General features: G+C 46.2%; 1 protein-coding gene across 1 annotated transcript in view; it reads right to left on the bottom strand.

The window, feature by feature from the left end:
- Positions 1–21238, bottom strand: part of RHPN2 (rhophilin Rho GTPase binding protein 2) — a 54897-nt gene that overhangs the window by 3099 nt on the left and 30560 nt on the right. Inside the window, exons 5-14 of the mRNA XM_008139777.3 lie at positions 16863–16940; positions 16379–16503; positions 14649–14815; positions 12674–12861; positions 12117–12273; positions 10040–10159; positions 8452–8646; positions 5160–5236; positions 4468–4614; positions 4038–4193 (exon numbers count right to left, since the gene is read on the bottom strand). Coding sequence (XP_008137999.1) covers positions 4038–4193; positions 4468–4614; positions 5160–5236; positions 8452–8646; positions 10040–10159; positions 12117–12273; positions 12674–12861; positions 14649–14815; positions 16379–16503; positions 16863–16940 — 1410 coding nt within the window. The remainder of the gene's footprint in view (positions 1–4037; positions 4194–4467; positions 4615–5159; positions 5237–8451; positions 8647–10039; positions 10160–12116; positions 12274–12673; positions 12862–14648; positions 14816–16378; positions 16504–16862; positions 16941–21238) is intronic.

Genomic DNA, 21238 nt, shown 5'->3' with positions numbered 1-21238 from the left:
AGATACCTGGCACTCCTACATTTCCCTAGTAACTATTCCTTTTCTCCTAGATACCTTCTCTCAAGCCCCGCACATGCCCTCCTGATATCCTTGCCTTACATGTAATTGCATCTGTCCACAAAGACAAGCCCTCTGGTGTACCTGGATCTCATGCCCTGTCTTCTCCAGGTTTTCCCTCCTTGCACCCCTGACTCCCAGACCTTTCCCACCAGCACACAAGCTTGCTGTTACCTACACACACATACCACACACCACCACCTTCTTTGAAAAGCTTTCCTTTCCCCTTTCCCTATGTCCATCCCACACCCCCAGCTACCACCCCAATGGCTCTGCTCCCTTTCACAGATCTTCCCTTCCCCCATTCCCTTGTTTTCCTCACATCTTCCTCCTCACATCTTTATGGAACTCTCAGGGCTTTATGGAGCAGTTTGAAACCGTAGCCATAGTCAACTTTTACATTACATGGATGAGGAAACTGAGGCCAAAGGAGGGGTATTAACCTACTGAAGGTCACATAGCTTGTTAATGGCAGAGAAGGCCTGATTCCAGGTCTTTTTGATTCCATGTCTAGGATTCCACTATATCAGCCGTTTTCAAAATATGCTCCACAGAGGAGTCCTAAGGGATCCCCACTGTGATCCCGAGAGAATGTGTATTTTTGGCGGGCCCGGGGGGGGGGGGGGGGGGCGCGGGGGGAGGCTGGTAATCAATTCAGCAGAGCTCTCAGTTCTATTCTCATTATTTGGTTTTGTTTGAAGAAAAGGTTTAACAGTTAAAAACAGTGCTCATGCCTGGCTGGTGTGGCTCAGTGGTTGAGTGTCGACCTATGAACCAAGAGGTCATGGTTTGATTCCCAGTCAGGGCACATGCCGAGTTGCGAGCTCGGTCCCCAGTGTGGAGTGTGCAGGAGGCAGCCAATTAATGTTTCTCTCTCATTATTGATGTTTCTATCTCTCTCCCTCTCTCTTTCTGAAAGCAATAAAAATATATTTAAAAAACAAAACAAACAAACATAAAAACCAGTGTTCAAATGTTATTATCTAGAATCCTTGCTGGGAGAAAGGATTAACCACATCATGGTTATTAGAACACCTATTATGAACTGAAACATATCGCATGCCCGGCACTGTTTTCCCTGTTTTCCTGAGGCTGAGCTGTTCCCTGAATTGCCCAAGGTCACACAACTGGTGGCAAAGCCAGGACTCAAATCTAGGCAGTCTGAGTGTAGAAACCTTGGTTTTCACCATCACTCACTCCATTGGCCTCCTTCAAAGATACGACAGGTTTGAAAGAAGCCTTTCGATCTCTGTTCAGGGGCAGGGCCGCTCTGTGAAGCCACGCCTCCCTCCCTGTCAGTGCCATCTACTCCAGCTCTACAGCCCAGAGCCCAGCCTTTTATTCATCCTCCTTTTAGACAAATCTCTTTTCTCCTTCTGGTTAGGATCTTGATCACTTGTCCATCAATTCTATGGAGTCTGCCCTTAAAAGTACCATTTCTCACGATCCCCTCCCCCAAGGTGCTCTGTGAGTCCGCAGACTTTATTTTTTAAATTAAGATACAATTCACATCCCACAAAATTCACCATTTTAATGCAATTCAGTGGTTTTTGGTATATTCACAGTTGTGCAACCACCAACACTATCTAATTCCGGAACCTTTCCATCCCCCCCGAGAAACTGTACCCGTGAGCAGTCACTCCCCATTCCCCAATGCTCCAGCCCTAGCCCCTGGCAACCACGAATCTACATTCTGTTTCTGTGGACTTTCCTATTTTGCACATTTCTTTTCGGTGAAATCACACAATCCATTCACTCTCCAACCCGCTCTAATCTGAGTTCTGTTGCCATCTCTCCTTTTGTCCGGCTGCCAGACAGACATGGCTCCTCCTCCCTCACTCGCCACCCCTTAACTTATGCAACACAGTGGGCCACTCTCTCCCAGCAGGATTTTCTTCTCTTGATTCAGAAGCACCGTTTTGCCCAATCTCTCTGAACTCGCCCTCGCAATTTCCTTTGCACCACTTCTAACAGCCCTCTAGATATTTGCGGTGTCTCAGAGTTTAGTCCTCGGCCCTCCGCCCCTCACAGGCAATTCCATTCAGTCTCTTTCATTCAGCTGTAGCTCTAAATATCATCACTCTGCTGAAGGTTCTCAAATATTTACTTCTAGCTCTGACTTCTCCCTTAAACGGAAGATGTGAACATCCAGCCACCTACTTTACATTTATATCTAGATGTCTAATGGCATATGAAACAGTCAAAGCAGAATTCTTGTTTTCTCTCGCTACCGCCCCTGTTCCCCATCATTATAAAAAATGAGGCAGCTGTTCAAGCCAAAAACTAAGGAATCATCTCTCTTTCTACCCTCTCTCTCTCTTTTTTTAACATACATCATCTACAAATTTCTGTCAGCTCCACTTCAAAGTATGTCTCAGGTGCATCCACCTCTCTCCACTGCCATTGCCACCCCTCCTAGTGTAAGCTGCTAGCATCACTGGCCTGATGACTGCCATAGCCAGCTTACTCTGCTGCCACGCGGCCAGCCGCCAGGCAGAGATATCCTTCTAAAGTAGACATCCTATCATTCATTCCCTTCTTAAAAAGGTTTAATGGCGCCGAAACCGGTTTGGCTCAGTGGATTGAGCGTCAGCCTGCAGACTCAAGGGTCCCAGGTTCGATTCCGGTCAAGGGCATGTACCTTGGTTGCGGGCACATCCCCAGGAGGGGGTGTGCAAGAGGCAGCTGATCAATGTTTCTCTCTCATCGATGTTTCTAACTCTCTATCCCTCTCCTTTCCTCTCTGTAAAAAATCAATAAAATATATTTAAAAAAAAAAAAAAAAAAAAAAAGGTTTAATGGCTTCCAAAGTCCCGCTGCTGCCAATGAGGCTATCTCCCTCCCACCTCATTTCCTGTCAACACGATGCTCTAGCCAAAAGGCCTTCTTTTTGTTCCTTCACCAGGAGCTTAATCATGCCACAGGGTCTCTGCACCTGCTGGCCCCCTGCCCAGAATGCTCCTCTTGTACCTCTTCAAATACAGAGGTTCCTCCTCATCACTCAAGTCTTTGTGTAAGTTCTGTCTGACCTTGACATTATACTCCCTACTCCCAATCATTCTATTATGTTACACCTTTTTTTTTTTCTTTGCAGCACTTATCGAAATCACAACCACTCATTTGCTTATTTAGTGCCAGCTTTGTGGGGGCAGGAACCTTATTTGTCTAGTTCCAGCTGTAGCTCCAACACCTAAGAAGGGCCTGGCACATAACTAATGCTCAATCAATATTTGTTGAATGAATAAATGAATGTTGTTATAGAGGGAAATCTCTAAGGTACATAGTCAAATGCGGCAAAGTGTGACAGAGCATATGAAATGATTCCTTCCACTGCGGGGAAGAAAGGATATAGTAACTCCACATGAACTTGCACAGGCATCCAACATGTCCCAAGATCTCACAGGGAAAAGCAATGTTATCTTTGACAGGTGGAGAGGATCTGTCAAATGACAAGCCTTCTGTACCATTTGAATATATTTTTACTATGAGTATGTATTACTTTTGTCATTAAAAAGGATATACTCAGGCCCAGCTGGCGTGGCTCAGTGGTTGAGGTTGACCTATGTACCAGGAGGTGACGGTTCGATTCCCGGTCAGGGCACATGCTCGGGTTGTGGGCTAGATCCCTAATAGGGGGCCTGCAGGAGGCAGCGGATCAATGATTCTCTCATTATTGATGTTTCTATCCCTTGCTCCCTCGCCCTTCCTCTCTGATATCAATAAAAATTTATTTTTTTAAAAAAAGGATATAATCAGGAAAACAAAGCTATTGGTTATTTTATCTACAGGATCAATAATACAAGTTTTCTAGAGCTCTCTGACCCAAGGCAAGCACATCCCAGCAATGGCAAGCTTAGGAGTTCAGTCATTTGTGGCATGCTTCAAATGCAGGCAGGGGGAAGAGGGTCCAGGAAAGACCTCTGAGGTTACACCAACTTCACCCCACTTCGCTATTTACTACCAGGGGTGTCAGCGCTCACCATGGATGAGGTGGAGTCCAGGAGGCTCACAACCTTCATCTCAATGTCGTCCTCGCCGAAGCTCTTCAGCAGTTTCATAACCTCGCTCACTGTCAGCCATTTACAATCCACATTTTGAATGGAAACAATATAATCCCCTTCCTTGGCTCCTGCCAGCTACAAAAGTATAATGTAAATAAAGGTCAACATTCCTGGAATCAGTTTCCAAGTTCATTAATAAAATAGATATTTGCATAAATTTGCTTTAAGAAATAAAAATTAATCTTTTCCTCTTTGGGCATGTAACATCCATAAGAAGCCTTTTTAACAAAGGAACCCTAAATCATTCACCCACATGTTTGTTTGGGCAGCTTTCTTTGTATTTTACCAGTTTGACTGCCTGCAAAGATGCCAGTGACTTTTGCCCCCGCCTAGAATGGCACACACTTACCGCAGCAGAGCAGTAGGGATCCAGGAAGTAGACTTGAACTGGAGCGTTTCCTCTCAAGGTGAACCCTAAGTCCCCTTCTTCCGCGGTGAAGTGAATGCTTCGAGGAGATGTCCATCTCTTGTTAGCCGAAAACACAGACAAAGGACCCTTGGGAATAGAGCATCATTAGCTGTAGGATCTGAAGGCTGAGTCAGGCATTTGAACGCTAAAGGGAATGTTGCCTTGTTGTCTTTGCAGATGTCATGCAGCCTGGCTCAGAGACTAATGTAATGACGCCATCTGAGGTAATACATGCTACAGCAGTCATACGAGAAAATAAATTGCCATTTTCCCTAAAATAGCCAATATGTTTTAAATAAAATTGTCTTAATTAAAACCCCTAATTAAGAAAATCTAAAACAGGGGTGGGGAAACTTTTTTTCTGCCAAGGGCCATTTGGATATTTATAACATAATTCGAGAGCCACACAAAATTATCATCTTAAAAAATTATGTTGCTACGAAAAAAGCTCCTAGGTTTATTGAATTCCGAGTCCTGCCTGCAGTTGCCATGGCAGGGCCAGACCAAATGATACCGCCTGCAGGCCAGACGTTCCCCACCCCTGATCTACAACATCTAAAAATAACCTTTTACATACTTGCAACACGTAAAAGTTGTCCCTTAGGTCATTATGAAGTAAGCACTCAACATACCAATTTCTGGAAGAAGTCTGTTGCTGTCACCTTGGAGAACTGTGGCACTATAATTTCAACCTCTTGCTCAGTTTTAGCTAGAAAATAAGATTAAAAGGGAAAGTACAGATTATTTCTGTCGTTAAAAGTTATCCTCGATGCTGGACAGATAGCTCAGTTGGTTAGAGCAGCATCCCAATATGCCACGGTTGCAGGTTCAGTCCTGTCAGGGCACATACAAGAAACGACCAATGAGACTGACTGGCGTGGCTCAGTGGTCGAACGTTGAACTATGAACCAGGAGGTCAGGGTTCGGTTCCTGGTCAGGGCACATGCCAAGGTTGCAGGCTCAATCCCCAGTGGGGGGCATGCAAGAGGCCACCGATCAATGATTCTCTCTCATCATTGATGTTTCTATCTCTTTCTCCCTCTCTCTTCTTCTCTGAAATCAATAAAAATGTATTTTAAAAAAGAATCAACCAATTTATGCATAAATAAGTAGGACAACAAATCAATGTCTCTCTCTCTCTCAAAATAAATTTAAAAAATTAAAATTCAGGTCTGAATCTCTGCTCTGAAGGGAAGAGGCAGCAAACCTTGCTCCTAGTCATACGTCCTGTCACTTGGTTTTGGACTACTGGTCTACCCCCCTGGTCCAGTGTGTCCTGTACCTACCATAAGCCATACCCTGCTCTGGAGCTGAGACAGAGCAATGACAAACTGACACATTCCCTGCCTTCAAGTGGCTTGTTTATATTCTAGTGGACTTCCTTTGGCACTCATAAAACCCTACTGAGAAATAATCTATATTGTAGGTGTTCGCTGTTACGGAAGGAAGTACCACCAAGTCCTGGAGGAGATGTGCTTCTTTTCATTATTAGTGTGATATGTGATGATTTCACAGTGAGCAGTGAGTTTGCCAAATCGTGTCCATCAATAGCTCAAATCTCCACACACCTATAGCAGACCCAACCCACCCTTACCATGAGGCTAGTTGGCTTCTCACAAAGGATCCCAGTGCAGGCTAAGTACACATGAACAACAGTATAAAAGGAAACCTTGAGGAAGCAGACTGGCACTGCCAAGGTAGATCACACCCATCTAGTCACAGGATGACCACGTGGCTCCTTACAAACTGCCTGATACAGTGCTGAGCTCGGAGAAGCTGCCCATCCACTAAGAGTTGTGCCACCACCCCTGGACCTCACCAGGAGTCATGTGTCTCCCTCCCTCCAGGGAGGTTATGTCTCTACGTCCTGGCCACGGAGCACCTGGTGTGGACCAGGGGGCCAAGGAGGTGGCCACAGTGTCTGTGAAGGAGACTCCCTGAGCACTATTCCTGCTTCCACCAACCAGCTTGGTCACCTAAGCCTTTATGGTCTCATCTTTAAGATAAGGGAATACCAGTGTTTCCATCATACAGTTGGCAAAGGAGATAGAATGAGATTCTGTATACAAATGGTGCTTATTATTGGATCTGGCAGATCAAATGCTCAGTAGATATCAGCCAACATTACTACAGCCAAGCCCAGGATTCTAGCCTGAGCTAGAATCTAATTCTAAGGAGCTAGCCCCTGAAAACTGGGGGGTGGAACTCCCGAGCTGCGGACAGAGATTTAGGAAGTAGGATCGAAGGGGATTTGGCCAAAGGGGGCTCCTTTGATGAGGCCACCCTCCATCCCTCCCCCTAACTCCTGGGAAGATCCTAGTCATTCTCACTGTAAAGTCACCTCTGAGGAGGTCCCTCCACCCCTGGCCTCCAGGGCAGAACTACTGACACCTTTCCAAGGGCAGCAACAAGTGTCCAGTTCACCTTCATATTCTTGAAAACAGGACAGGGCTCAACACTTTGGAGATCCTTAGAAAATGCTTGTGGTGCACAATCTCATTTATATGTGGAATCTAAAATAGTCCAACTCACCCTGGCCAGTTTTTCTCAGTGGTTAGAGCACTGGCCCAGGGGCCAAAAGGTTGTGGATTCGATCCCGGGCCTTGGTTGGGGCGCGTGCAGGAGGCAACCAAGTGTCTCTTTCACATCGATATTTCTCTCTTTCTCTCTCCCCTCCCCCTTCCACTCTGTCTGAAAATCGATGAAAAAAATATCCTCAGGTGAGGATTTAAAAAAAAATAATAATAAAAAACCCCACAATAATAAAATAGTCCAACTCATCAAAGCAGAGAGCAGAATGCTAGATGCCAGGGGTAAGGGTAGGGGAAATGAGGAGATGTTGGTCAAAGGTACAAAGTCTCAGTTATACAAGATGAGTAAGCTCTAGAGATCTAACATTCGGCATGGTGACTATAGTTAACAATACCATACTGTATACTTGAAATTTGCTAAGAGGGTAGATCTTAAGTGTTTTTCTCACACACTCGATGAACGAGGCTGTTGTTTTTAAAATATTTTTATTGATTTTATTCTTTTTAATATACTTTTAAAATTTATTTCAGAAGGGAATGGAGAGGGAGAGATAGAAACATCAATGATGAGAGAGAATCGTTGATCAGCTGCCTCCTGCATGCCCCCTACTGGGGATCGAGCCCACAACTTGGGAATGTGCCCTTGACCAGAATCAAACCTGGGGCCCTTCAGTCCGCAGGATGACGCTCTATCCACTGAGCCAAACCGGCTAGGGCTCGACAAACTAGGTTTTGAAGAACTCTTCTTGTATCCCCTGGTTCCACTCTATCAATGAAAGTTTAAGATGCCATTTCATAACAAAAATAACTTTTGTCTCTGAAGAAAAATACATGTTGGGTGCTAATAAAAGATGGAGTAATCAGGGGAAGGAGCAAGCCAAAAGAGAGAATAAGGATGCAGTGGCTTTCAAACCAGTTGTAAAAGGCAGATATCAAAGTTATACAAGATGGAATGTGGGTGGGTGTGGAGGGTAGCAAAGATGTCAACACGAAAGGGAGTCTCCTGAGTGGAGGCGATGACTGGAACCCCAAGGAGGTTGGGCGACTTTAAGGAAAGGAATCTAGAGGAGGAAAAGTCAGCAAAGGGGGTGGAGAGGGAAATGGGAACGGACAAGGTGACAGGGCACCCGGACACCATGAGAAGCACCAAGGGGCAGGAGGGAAGTCAGAAGTCACTAAGGGGTTGTCAAGGACAAGTCTTATAAAGAAACCTCTGGATTCGGGCACAAGGAGATGAGCAAGAGCAGCATTTTGCCCCTCCCAGTGCCCAGCGCATTACGAGGGTTTGCCCAGCCCCTGCAGAGTGAGTTAATAAAAGCAGCGCGCCCCAAGTGCCACTGCCTCTCACACAGGGCACACTCGGTACCTGGCACACTGCACCCAGGTCACTCACAAATAATGTCAGGAGCATCCATCAAGTTCAGCAGGTCATCGTCCTCCTGGTGCTGAGCGTATTTGAGCTGGGATCGCTGGTGTGCCACGGACAGCACCTCCCGCAGCAGCTCGATGTTGCGGAGCTTCTTGCATAGGCTCACCTCCCTCACGGACTCCTCGTGATGGGCGATGGCTTTGCGCAGATGGGACTTGCCTGCCAACAGGAAAGCAACACCATGTGACATCGCAGCACGAGTACCTCAAGGAAAGCCAAAGTGCCAGCCCAGAAAGGTGGGCATTCTCTTTCCTGAAGAATCTGCCCAGATGGCTTAAGTCTCTCTAAAGTGCATGTGCAATGTGCTCATTTATGTACATAAAACAGCCATTCACCATATATTTACTGAATGTTCTAGGCAGTGGAGATAAAAAGCAATGCATTCATGGAGCTTACATGCTCATGGTTGAAGACAGATAATTAACAAACAAAGCAGTATGTAATGGAATGTGTGTCAATCAGGTTATGGAGAAATGTGAAACTGGGTAGGTAGATGTGGCAAGAGAAGACTGGGAATGGAAAGTTGCTCTTCTATGATGGGTGATTAGGTAAGACCTTTTTGAAGATAACTTTTGAATAAAGCCCTGAAGGAAGTAAGGAAGCAGCCATGATGATATCTAACAGAAGAGCATTCCTGAAAGAAGAAAAGGCAAGTGCAAAGGCCCTGGGGCAGGACCATGCCTATGTGTTCAAGGACAAGGCGTTTGGGGGTGAGGCAGAGAAGGGTAGGAAATGAGGGCAGAGAGGAGCAGGGGCTGGACCGAGTCCAACCATGCAGGGTGAGGACTTAAGCTCCTACTGTGGGTAAGATGGGAGCCATCGGGGTGTAAGCAGAGGACTGATGTGATTTGACTATGTGAATGGACTATGAAGGAGCAAAGAGAAAAGCAGGAAGACCAGCTACAAGGCTTCTGCAAATAGCTGGGCAAGCTGTGTAACCTCTCTGGGGCTATTTCCTCAACTGAAAAATGGAGATCATGCCATGTCTTGTGTGAGGTTTAGCAAGTCTACATCAGTTTAGTAGACACTATACGAGTGTGGCTTGGATCGGGGTGGAAGGGTGAGAAGCGGCTGGCTCTCTAGGTAGAGTCGATGGGATTGGCTAATCAGTTGTGGGGAGACAGAGCACAGAGTGAGTCCAGGTTCCTGGCCTGCACACCTAGAAGCCATCGCTGAGATGGGGAAACTACGTGGCGGGGTGGGTAGGTGGGGGGAGGGGTGGTAGTGAGACTTGGCAGAGACCAAGCCAGGGCAATTCATTACCAGTTCTCAGGTGCGACCTGAGAAAATGAACTACTGTGTCCGTCCTTCCCCCTGAGGGGGGATGAAAGACCGTCAAAGCTCTCCACTGGGGAGGCCTGGGCCCTCGCGGAACCCGCAGAGATGAGAGGACTACGCCTCACGGTTTCTGAATCCAGAATGGCCCCAATGACTCTGGACCTCTGCTCTCCAAGCCTTGCCCTGGGGACATGTCTGGGGCTGTCTGTGAGCAGGACCAGCTGGGCAACAAATGGGGCACCAGGAGGGAGGGAGCGGGAGAGCCAGTACACACCCAGCTGTCGGCGCTGGCTCGCGTTCTTCAGCGTGGCCAAGGGCGCCAGCCCCTCCGGCATGTGGTCATAGAGCTGGGACAGGCACTTCTCCTGGTGGTCCTCGTCTGTACCCGGCTTCACTGTAACAAGAGCCACAGGATAAGTCCCTTCTCGTGGACATGGCTGAGGGCTCTGGAGACGGCGCCACAGACCCACTTAGAGGTTTCCCTTCCAACCACATCGTCAGCTTCCTTTCTTCTCCAGTTTTACAAGGCACTTGCGATAATAGGTCTCCTTTCTGCCCTTGGATAAACTCCACAAGTCTTTGCATATTTAGGGCTCACAATTTGGTTTTGACGTCCCACTCTCAACCCCTCCAACCCACCCGCTTCGAGGAACCTCCTATCACAGCCCCGCCTCAAACCTCTGCTGGCCTCTGTGCCTGCACCGTCCCTGGTACCTGTCTCCCTCTAACCTCACCAAACCATTCCCCACTACGCTCAACGCTTTTGGCCTCCATCTCAGAGCTCAGGCAGCTGCTCTTGCTATCCTTTCCTTCCTTGATCAGCTGAAAAAGTCCTCCTAAGAGCTCAAAGTCCAACTCAAATGAAAAACTGTCCACGACTATACCAAGAAGTCCAACTGCTGCCTCACTGGTGGTCTCTGCTGCAAGCACTGAAGCACTGTATTTGCGCTGGTTTACATGACGCACCTGCCTAGCAGACTACATACTACTCCTAGCAGGAAGTAGCAGCTAACACATTTAGGGAGCCCACCTACATACAAGGCACTATTTAGCTTTACACATGGGCACTGTTTACACAACAGCCCTGTGAGATAGATCCCCTTCATATCCTCATTTTAAAGATGAGAAAACTGAGGCACAGAGCAGCTAAGTAACTTGCCCAAGATCACACAGCTAATAAATGGCAGAGCTACGAGATGAACCCAGAGAGTCTGGCTCCAGAGGTTATTCTCTTCATTATGCTGAGGGCTGCCTTGATTAGTACTAATTACAACAAAATTCCCACCCGACCTGAGATCAGAGCCAAGAGGAGGGTGAGGAGAGTGACACACTCGCCTCCAGCTGAAAATTGAAGGGGGTGCCAAAATCTCAACAAGTATGGAATTGTTTAATACAAGTTTCTAAATATCAAAATCAATGCAAAAAAATCCATGTAAACAAACAAAAAACGCAAAATTTCTTTTTGCTTCAGGCTCTGATGTGGCTCAGCATAGAACTGTTACCAAAACTCTTATTTATTTATGTGTTTATTTATACTTTTTTTTGAGAGAGAGATAGGAAGGTAGAAAGAGAGAGAGAGATCAGTTGCCTCCTGTATGCACCTGATCAGCAATCGAACCTGCAACCTGGTACATGCCCTGACTGGGAATTGAACCCACAACCCTGCGGTGCATGGGACACTGCAACCAACTGAGCCACACCAGCCAGGGCTCCCCATCTTTATTTAAAATTCTGATCCCCTCTGGTTGGTGTGGCTCAGTTGGAGCACTGTCCAGTACCCTAAAAGTTTGTGGGTTCAATTCCTGGTCAGGGCACATACTAGGTTTGCAGGGTCTTTTCTCAGTCAGGATGCATATGGGAGGCAACCAATCGATGTTTCTCTCTCTCTCTCCTCCCTCTCCCTTTCTCTCTCTCTCTCAAATCAATTTTAATAAATTTATCACCATGGAATGTTTTGCATTAATTTTGATTCATTTAAAATGTCACCTTAAAATTGTATCTTGATTATTGAGTTTTGGGGCATTCCCTTAGATTTTGTGCCTCAGACCAATGCCTCCTAGTCCGTGCCCTGGTCCTCACCCTGTTCTAGATCTTTATAACATCATCCGCTCCATCCCAGGCAGAATTAACACTTCCCCCTTTCCTCCCACAGCGGAAGCAATATTAACGCCTAATCGCACCCTGGCCTATGTGACAGCTACTTGGACCAACATGTACTTCCCACCCTCAGCCCCTAAGCTGTGAGCTTCTCCAGGGCACACGGACAGTCCCTATTCAGCTCATCATCTCCTGGAAGCAGGAAAAACACAACCCTGACCGAAGCCCAGAGCCCCCAAACCCCCAAGCCTTACACTGGTGGTCGATGAGGAGAGTGGCTACAAAGTAGTGGGCCAGGGCTCCGTAGTGGTGGGCCTTCACGCAGGCCACGCTGGCCCAGGAGTAGGGGATGTTCTCCTTCACTGGCGCCTGGCTCATGGCCGCGTGCAGCTGCTGATAGACCTCTCCCACCTGCAACAGAAGGGAGGTTGGGAAGGGGGAGCCTGGCACAGGAGCCCTCACGTACCCGGGATGAAGAAAAAGAGCCCTTTCTTCTAGGCAGCAGCCCCTGCCAGAGACCGGCTCCAGAATCTGGGAGTGACTCCAAGGATGCTTCATGCTGTCAGTGTCAGAGTTAACAGGGAGATCAGGCAACTGTCATTAAGCTGGTTTTTAGGCCAAGCTGCAGATGGAATCAGTGATCCATATCTGAAACGCCACTACTTGCCAAGAAAATGCAAGCCAGCACTGTGGCCAGGATGGCACTCTGCCCAGTCATAGGCTGCTGCCATGGGAAGCCCACTACCTTCCAATGAGCCCGCACCAACGCATCCTGCCCACTCTGAAAGTCTCAAGAACCAGGAAGGCTTACCTTGGCAGCCTCCTGAGCCACCTTCACCAGCATGAAGAACTCATTCTGGATCCCAGGAAGGCAGATTTTCTCAAACACGATTTCTTGGGCCTGTGCAAGCATCATTTTGACCAGCACACTGAGCATGGCGGGGCTCATGTCATAACTCGGTGTGTGAGTAAATGTCTCTTTCAGGTAGTTTAAAACCCCTACAATTGGAATTTTTTTTTGCACATTAGTTGGGGATCATATTTATTTCACCATGCTACTCAGAAATACAGAGAATGATAGAAGCAAAAATATAAAAGTGGCATCCTGAAGCATCTTAAAAAATCTGATTTTCCATCACCGTAAGATCCAGCAATTCCACTCCTAGGGAAACACACCAAAGAATTGAAAGCAGGGACTTGAACTGGTAGTTGTGCAACAACATTCATGGCAGCATTATTTGCAATAGCCAAAAGGCAGAAACTACTTAAATGTCCATTGATGGATTAATGGATAAACAAAATGTGCTATAAACATGCAATGGAGTATTTTTCAGCCTTAGAAAGGAAGGAAATTCTGACACATGCTGCAGTATGGAAGAAGACATTATGCTAAGTGAAATAATCACAAGAACACATATTGCATGATCCCACTGAGATGAGTTGTGTGGAATAGACTGGAATTCATACAGACAAAATAGTAGAATGGTGTTTGCCAGGGATTGGGAGGGAGAGGGAATGGAGTTACAGTTGTTTCAGGGAATTAGTTATAGGGAATGGAGAGGAACAGAGTTTCAGTTGGGATGATGAAAATCCCTGGAGATAGATGTACAACCATGTGAAAGTACTTAATGCTAATGAACTGTACTCTAAAAAATTGTTAAAATGGTGATTTTGTTATGTATCTTTTACCACAGTTTACAAAATGATAGGGGGGCATCTGAGATCTTGCTTCCTGGCAATGTCATCAGTTTGGCTCAAATAAACTCATAAAAATTCTCTCTCTCAAAAAAAAAAAAAAAAAGATAGTACTCTCTTCCAAAACATTTACATCTGTATTAAGAAAGGAAACCAGCCTGGCTCCCGTCCATTCCTGTGTCTCCTGGGATGATTGTGAGAAAGTCCGAACCTGACCAGGCATTAGAGGAAGGCAAAGCAGAAGGCAGGAATGACTGAGGGCTCTCAGGGGAACACTGAACACTTGGTCATTCAGTAATTCAGGGCTTTTGCCCAGGAAGCAGGAAGGATCAGCGCAGCCCATTCCAATGGAAATTTTCAAGCTGTAGCCCTCAGCTCATGTGTTTTTTTTTTTTTTTATGCTTTAGAAAATTAACTGTCACAACATAAACAGACATCAACCTGGAGCTAAAATAAAATCTCTACCATGAATCCCATCTGACTGGTTCCTCTGGTTTTACCACAAAGCACAGACCGCTCTACAGAAAGAGGGCCACCGCGGCAGGCTGTCTGCTCCCCTCTGGGTTCCAGTGTGTGCCCGACGCAGGCCCTGCTAGAGGGGACTCTTGGACACCACCTGGGGCCCACTCACTGCACCAGGCCTCTCACCCTGGTGCTCCGTAGGGTGGTAGTAAGTGACACCTGACCAAGGGCCAAGAAGAGCAACCTGAGGTGGGCAGGCTTCATAGAATCAGCAAAATATAAAGGCATAAGTAGTAACAGGCACCAATGAGGCACACCTGATTTTTAAAAAAGCCTGTTTTCACTACTCTGTTCTTCAGTACAGTGTTCATAGGAACACTCCATTCACTGCCATCCTTGGGGCCACTCATTTGGAAAGGATTAATCGTTAACCATAGGATTCACTGTGCACATGAGCCATAACCCAGACCCAGACGGAGCCAACAGGGTGTGAAACATTAAGTAATTCCCTTGGTGGGAAATTACAGCTGTGCTGGAAACTGGCCTGGCCCTCTCAGGCCCGTGAGACCTGGGAAGGACCCACAGACCCACTTCAGTTGGGGTACCCAGCAGCCCTCTCGGAGACACACCTGCGGCTTTCTGAAACGCATCCATTGCACCCTCCAGCCCAGCTTGCGTCTGCCGATTACACCGGGTCCCAATCTGTGTGTAGAGGGCTCCAATGTTAAACAGAATGCTGGCTTTCTCCAGTAGCAAGTTCTGTTGGCAGACCGGAACCCCGGTAAGGGAGTCATACCTATTTAAAAGAAATGTGTTGTGAGAATACAGATTACTTGGCTAGTTAACGCCATTTGGGGGTAAAAAAAATGGACAAAACTTATTTCTTGAATAAATTCAAAAATGCACATGCAATGAGGCCTTCATTTCCAAACAAGAGGATGGGCCTGATCATACTGAAGACGCACAATAGCACACAAAAGTAAGGTTTCACAACCAAGATGCCCTTCAGTAAGGTGAATGGATAAACAAGCTGTGGTACATCCATACAGTGGAATATTATTCAGCACTAAAAAGGAAAAAGCTATCCAGCCATGAAAATACATGCAGGAACTTTGAATGCATATTGCTAAGTGAAAGAAGCCAATCAGAAAAGGCTACATACTGTCTGACTCCAACTATATGACATTCTAGAAAAGGCAAAACAATGGAGACAGAGAAAGAATCAGTGGTTGCCAGAGTTTCAGAGGGGAGTAGGGGGAGGGACGAATAGGTGGAGCACAAAAAAACCATTTTTAGGGCAGTAAAAGGACTCTGCCTACTGTAATAGTAGATACTTGTCATTATACATTTATCCAAATCCATATAGAATGTACAACCCCAAGAGTGAACCCTAATGTCAACTATGGACTCTGGTGATACTGTGCCAACTGTAGTAAGTCAACGTACTGCTTTGGTGGTTGATGTTGGGGGAGGGTGTGTTGTGTGGGGGCAGGAGGTATATGGGAAATCTCTGTACCTTCCCTTCAATTTTGCTGTGAACCCAAAACTGTTCTAAAATACATATTTTAAAAAAGATAAGGCGTCTCCTAAATGAAATGCAGCGATTACAAACCCCTCATAACTCTTGCTAAAGTCTACAAGATTTAGGATTTGTTTTAAAGTTCACACATCAACCAGCAGGTAGACATGGAGCTGCTCCTTCATTCAAGACTGAGGCGGAATCACCTTTAGCACCTTCCCCCGAGCAGGCAGCTAACGGCATCTTTACAGTCGCCTGCCCTTCCTTTCCCAGGGCGGGCATCCCGTGGGCCTGCTGTGGGATAATTTCACTCTGAATTTAACCCTCACTGTTGGGACTTAAGTCTCCTCTCACCCCCACTCAGAACAGGCACAGCAGCTGTAAAGTATTTCAGCAACACTAATCTTAAGTATTCAGCTTTGTTTTTTATTTGATCTATTTCTGTTTGCACCCTTGTCACTGGGACAAAACCTGATTCCCAGCCCCCACCTCATCTGGGACAAGAATCTTGCTTCTTGTTAGTTCCACCTCAGAGCCCCCGTGTCTCTCCAGGATAAAATGAGCACGAAAAAATGGCTCTTCTCCTCGGCTCACTTGTTCTGAGAAGCAAAAGGCAAAGTCTGTTGCAGCCTTCTCCCCTCGGGTCCCCTTCACAAATAACCACTAGTGTATCTACACGTGCTGTATAAAGGGCACAATTAGAGAGAGGGACTCACAGTGCACAGGAGCCTCTGTGGTGCCCAGGCTCCAAGCAGTGACCGAAGTGGGGCAGCCCCAGCCCCAGCCCCAGCCCCAGCCCCAGCCCCAACCCCCGCCCCAGCCCTAGGCCCAGGCACCTACCATGTAAACAAGATCCCCATCTGTCGGGTGGGCGGGAAGAATCGGCTCTCAACAAAGCCCAACTGGAGGAAGTAACTCATCAGCAGCTCAACACCGGCCTCGTCCCGGCTGGGTGTCCTACAAGCCTGAAAGGAAAGGAACCAGCACCGTGGGGTGAGGAGGGGCACACACAGGCTGGAAGGTGCTCACACATGCTCTTTCTGTGCAGCTGGGCCCTGCTGTTGGTATCATGAACTCCAGGAGGGGTGGAAGGGCTGGGATGAACTCCCGAGTGCCAGAATCGATCCCCAGCCATGCCAGTGGGCAGGCCTCTTCCCTTCTACGGCCTTATGTGACAAGAAGAGCAGATGATTCCAACAGCCCCTCCTGATCACCTCCAACATCTGCGATCCCGTAAGATTTCAAATGCAATAGGGAGATTATTCTGAAGACTCAACAAGCTCCAGCAGCCACCCTCCCCTCCCTGCTGCATACAGAAACGTACTTGTCTCAGATCCATAAGATCTGCTATTTCGTCTTCATATAGGTAGCTGTCTTCACTGTAGTGTTCCAGAATAAAATCCTGTAAGATAAAATGGAGGTAAGGTCTGACTCAAAACCATAAAGAGGTAAAAGAGTGTCTAATGTGCTCACTTGAAAAATACATGTAGCCCTCGCGGGTTTGGCTCGGTGGATAGAGTGTTGCCTGTTGACTGAAGGGTCCTGGGTTGCAGGCTCGATCCCCAGTGGGGTCCATGTAGGAGGCAGCCAATCAATGATTCTTTTTCATTATTGATGTTTCTATCTCTCTCTCCCTCTCCCTTCCTCTCTGAAATCAATAAAAATATATTTAAAAAGAAAGTCTTTAAAAAAATAAAATAAAAACGCATGTGGAATACAAAGAAACTTACGGGAGATTGTACACTACCATGATTTTCTGAGTGATAGGGTTTATTTTCTTTTTTTTTTTTTAAATATATTTTTATTGATTTCAGAGAGGAAAGGAGAGGGAGAGATAGAAACATCAATGATGAGAGAATCATTGATTGGCTGCCTCCTGCACGCCCCCCACTGGGGACCGAGCCCACAACCTGGGCATGTGCCCTTGACTGGAATCGAACCTGGGACCTTTCAGTCTGCAGGCCGACACTCTATCCACTGAGCTAAACCAGCTAGGGCGGGTTTATTTTCTTAATTGTGTTTATGTGTATTTAAAAATTTTGCTTTTGTTGTTTCAATAAAAAGGAAAGCTGAAATTATTATTTCTAAAAATGTCTTTGCAACACAGGTAAGTGACCTGTACATTAAATGATTCTGGTAAACGTCGCGGACATTCAGGGGCTCAGACCTGCAGCCTCTGGGCTCCCTCAGTACCTGGGCGCACGGTCTTCCTGGAAAAGGAAACCTGTGTCTGGGGGATGCTACCCTCAAGGCCTGCGATGTGAACCTGCGTGACAGCAGCTCTGGCAGGTCCACAAATGAAGCCCCGCAGCGAGACTTCTTCCTGGGCCCACTGCCCAGTGCTTGAGCTCACTCAGCCACAGGGCACTGCTGATGAGCATGGGCCTATGCCAGGCATGTGCGCAGCGCCTGGGCTACCTCAGTGAACAAAACAAAGATCCTGCCCGGTGGAGCTTATGTTCTCTCAGGAGCACAGACAATAAGTAACAGGCACAACAAACATGTAAATTACATGGTATATTAGAAGACGGCAAGTATTACAGGGGAAAAACAAGAGCAGGATAGGGGGGTGGAGAACACATTCTTGCCTACATCCTCTGTGAGCACTGGCTCTCCTGGGCTGCAAGAAAGGTGAGGAGAGATGGTGCAATTATGTTCCCCAAGTGTCTATGAGGATTCTCTTCACACACTTTCTACAATAAGAATGTAATTAAGCCGATAACTATTAAACTTTGGTGAAGGACATTAGTTATGTCATTCTTTCATTTAATTCATAAAATCATTAAAAAAAATTTTTTTTATTGATTTTAGAGAGGAAGGGAGAGGGAGAGAAAGATAGAAACATCGATGATGAGAGAGAATCATTGATCGGCTGCCTCCTGCATGCCCCACACTAAGGATTGAGACTGCAACCCAGGTATGTGCCCCGACCGGGAATCGAACCGTAACCTCCTGGTTCATAGACCATAGACCACTGAGACACGCTGGTTGGGCTAGCTCATAAAATCATTTAAATAAGATAGATGTGGTTTCTGCCTCCATAAACTTGCCGTTTGTTGACAGCAACAATTAGAAATATACTCATGGATGAAAACGTGCAACACTGTAAGGTGCATTTTTGTCCAAATTAGATTTGATTCTATGATTCTAATGAATTTCAATTAAAACCCAAAAAGTACTATTTTTGCAAAACTTGACAAAGTATGAAAGTATAAACGTGGAAGAAAAGCTATAAGAACGTTTTGAAAAGCATAGTAATAATGGAGGCTTGCTCTACTTACAAAGTGTTGAAACACACAGGGGTTAAACAGTGAGAAATGGACAGACAATGGAACCAGATATGGGTCTGAAACAGACTGAAGCAAATTCAAGAATCAGGTATATAACTAAAGCAAGAATTCCAGGAAGTGGGGAAGGCTGAAGCATCCAACAGATTCAGGGAGGAAGGAGGTGGCACACACAAATGGTGTGACTGCTGTGAGTTTAAGGAAAGAGCTATTATGGTGGTGTGGATGGTGTGGGACCTCCAGGCCATTAGAACCCCAGAGCTAACGGGCCAAGGGGGAGAAGGATCTTTGGAAACCCAGAGAGGTGGCTACCTGAGGTGGGTTCTGAATAACCACCATGACCTTCCCTATGGGAATGCAAAAGGAAGCCAGCTGAGCCCTGGCCAGCGAGGGTCAGTGATTAGAGCGTTGGCCCACGCACCGAAGGGTCACAGGTTCCCCAGTCAAGGACATATACCTGGGTTGCAGATTCAATCCCCAGGGTCGGGGTGTGTTCAAGAGGGAATCAATTAATGTGTCTCTCTCACATCTATGTTTCTCTCACTCTCTCTCTTTTCCTCCCCCTCCCTCTCTCCCTTCCACTCTCTCTAAAAATCAATGGAAAAATATCCTGGGGTGAGGATTAACAACAACAACAATAACAACAACAAAGGAAGCCAGTTGAGAGAGCTGGGAATAAATGCCCAACTTCCTTCTCTTCCCATCCTCTCATCTCCTGCTGGTGCCCCTCCCCCCTGGCCACACCCAGTAAGAAACCACAGAGCAGGAGCTGGTCGCTGACTCCCTGGCACAGAGCAGGATGGAAGAGGGTGCGGTGGTGGGGGGTGGAGGGAAGGAGGGACACAGACATCTCCCAGCACCACAGATGGATTCTTTATACATAGTACATGGGAAACTGGCTGCCTGTTTGGTGAAAATAAAAAGTGAAAGCCTTACACCACACATTTTACACCAAAACACATTCCAGACAGATGAAAGATTTGATGTTAAAATTTTTTTAAACAAAGCAGTAAGAGAAACAATAGCAAAATATTTATGACATCTTGGCATAGAGAGAATGCCTTTCTGGAGATGCCAGCAAGGCAGACTGTAAAGAGGAGAACTGATAACTTTAACAACATAAAATCTGTATGAAGAAAAAGTGTTTTTTTAAACTGGTTGTTGCTTATATAACAAGAGTTAAAGGAAAGAATGTACTGAGTGAAATATTAGCAATATGTAACACCGAGAGTTACTACCCTGCACATGTTAAAAAACACACACACACACTGTTTTATGTAATAAGAGCAACACTATGGAAAGCAAAGGACAGTAACAGTCAGTTTGAAAAACAGAAATGTAAGGGCCACATAAACATACACAAAAATGTATTCAACTCTATTTCTGATCCAAGAAGTGCAAACTATAATAAGGTATCACTTTTGCCTTGAGTTCACAAAAATCAAAAAGGTAAGTTTTTTTTAAAATCAAAATGATGAATGATACTGAGTGTAGCCAAGTAGTGAAGACAAGCAGTTACACACTGTAAGGAACGTAGGGAGGACCATTTCTGGGGGGAAGTTACATAATATCATATGGAAGGGAGGAGTCACACGTCCCTCCCCGTGCGCGCCCCCCCCCCCCCCCCCCCCCCCCGCAATCAGAGGAAGAGTGCAGGTGTCCAAAGATTAAATGCTGAGCAAGTTATTGGGGAGAGGTAGTGGGCTTTGAGGGATCTCTCCATGTCTTGGTCTTTTCTGAATGTTTTGGAATAGTGTTTTTAATTAGAAAAATAAACAAAGCTCTATTTAAAAGCAAAAAACACAACTTGAATTGTCAGGGAAGGGAATGTGGTTTGATGGTGCTTCATAAAAAAATTATTTATATATATATTTTTATTGATTTCAGAGAGGAAGGGAGAGATAGAAACATCAATGATGAGAGAGAATTATTGACTGGCTGTCTCCTGCATGCCCCCCTAATAGGGATCTGCCCGAAATCCAGGCATGTGCCCTGACCAGGGAATGGAACCATGACCTTCTGGTTCATAGGTTAATGCTCAACCATAGGTCAAGCGAGCCACACTGGCCAGACCTGATGGTGCTTTTTAATGAGACCATTTTAAAGCCCATTTATTTAAAACAATACCAAATCACATCGTGAGGCTTTACTAACCTTTAAATGCCACACAGACACATGTGACAGATTTGAAGACCCTCTGAATTGCCCTAATGAAGTCAGGCAAACTGTTTCTGTAGCACCTGTCCGTTACTCTGAAGCACACACGTGGAAGGGAGAAAACAGAATGTCCCCAAACGTTCTAATTTTTTGTCTGACTGACATTTGTAGAGTGCCCTTTTAGGCTAAAATGACATGGTTGGAAGCCTCAGCTGAATAGTAGTTGGCCATGCCCACAGCACGTGGTTTTTTTTTC

Source organism: Eptesicus fuscus, chromosome 21 (genome assembly GCF_027574615.1).
Source record: "Eptesicus fuscus isolate TK198812 chromosome 21, DD_ASM_mEF_20220401, whole genome shotgun sequence".
NCBI lineage: Eukaryota > Metazoa > Chordata > Mammalia > Chiroptera > Vespertilionidae > Eptesicus > Eptesicus fuscus.
The sequence above is the reverse complement of the archived record's forward strand: the minus strand, read 5'-3'. Positions and strand labels throughout refer to the sequence as shown.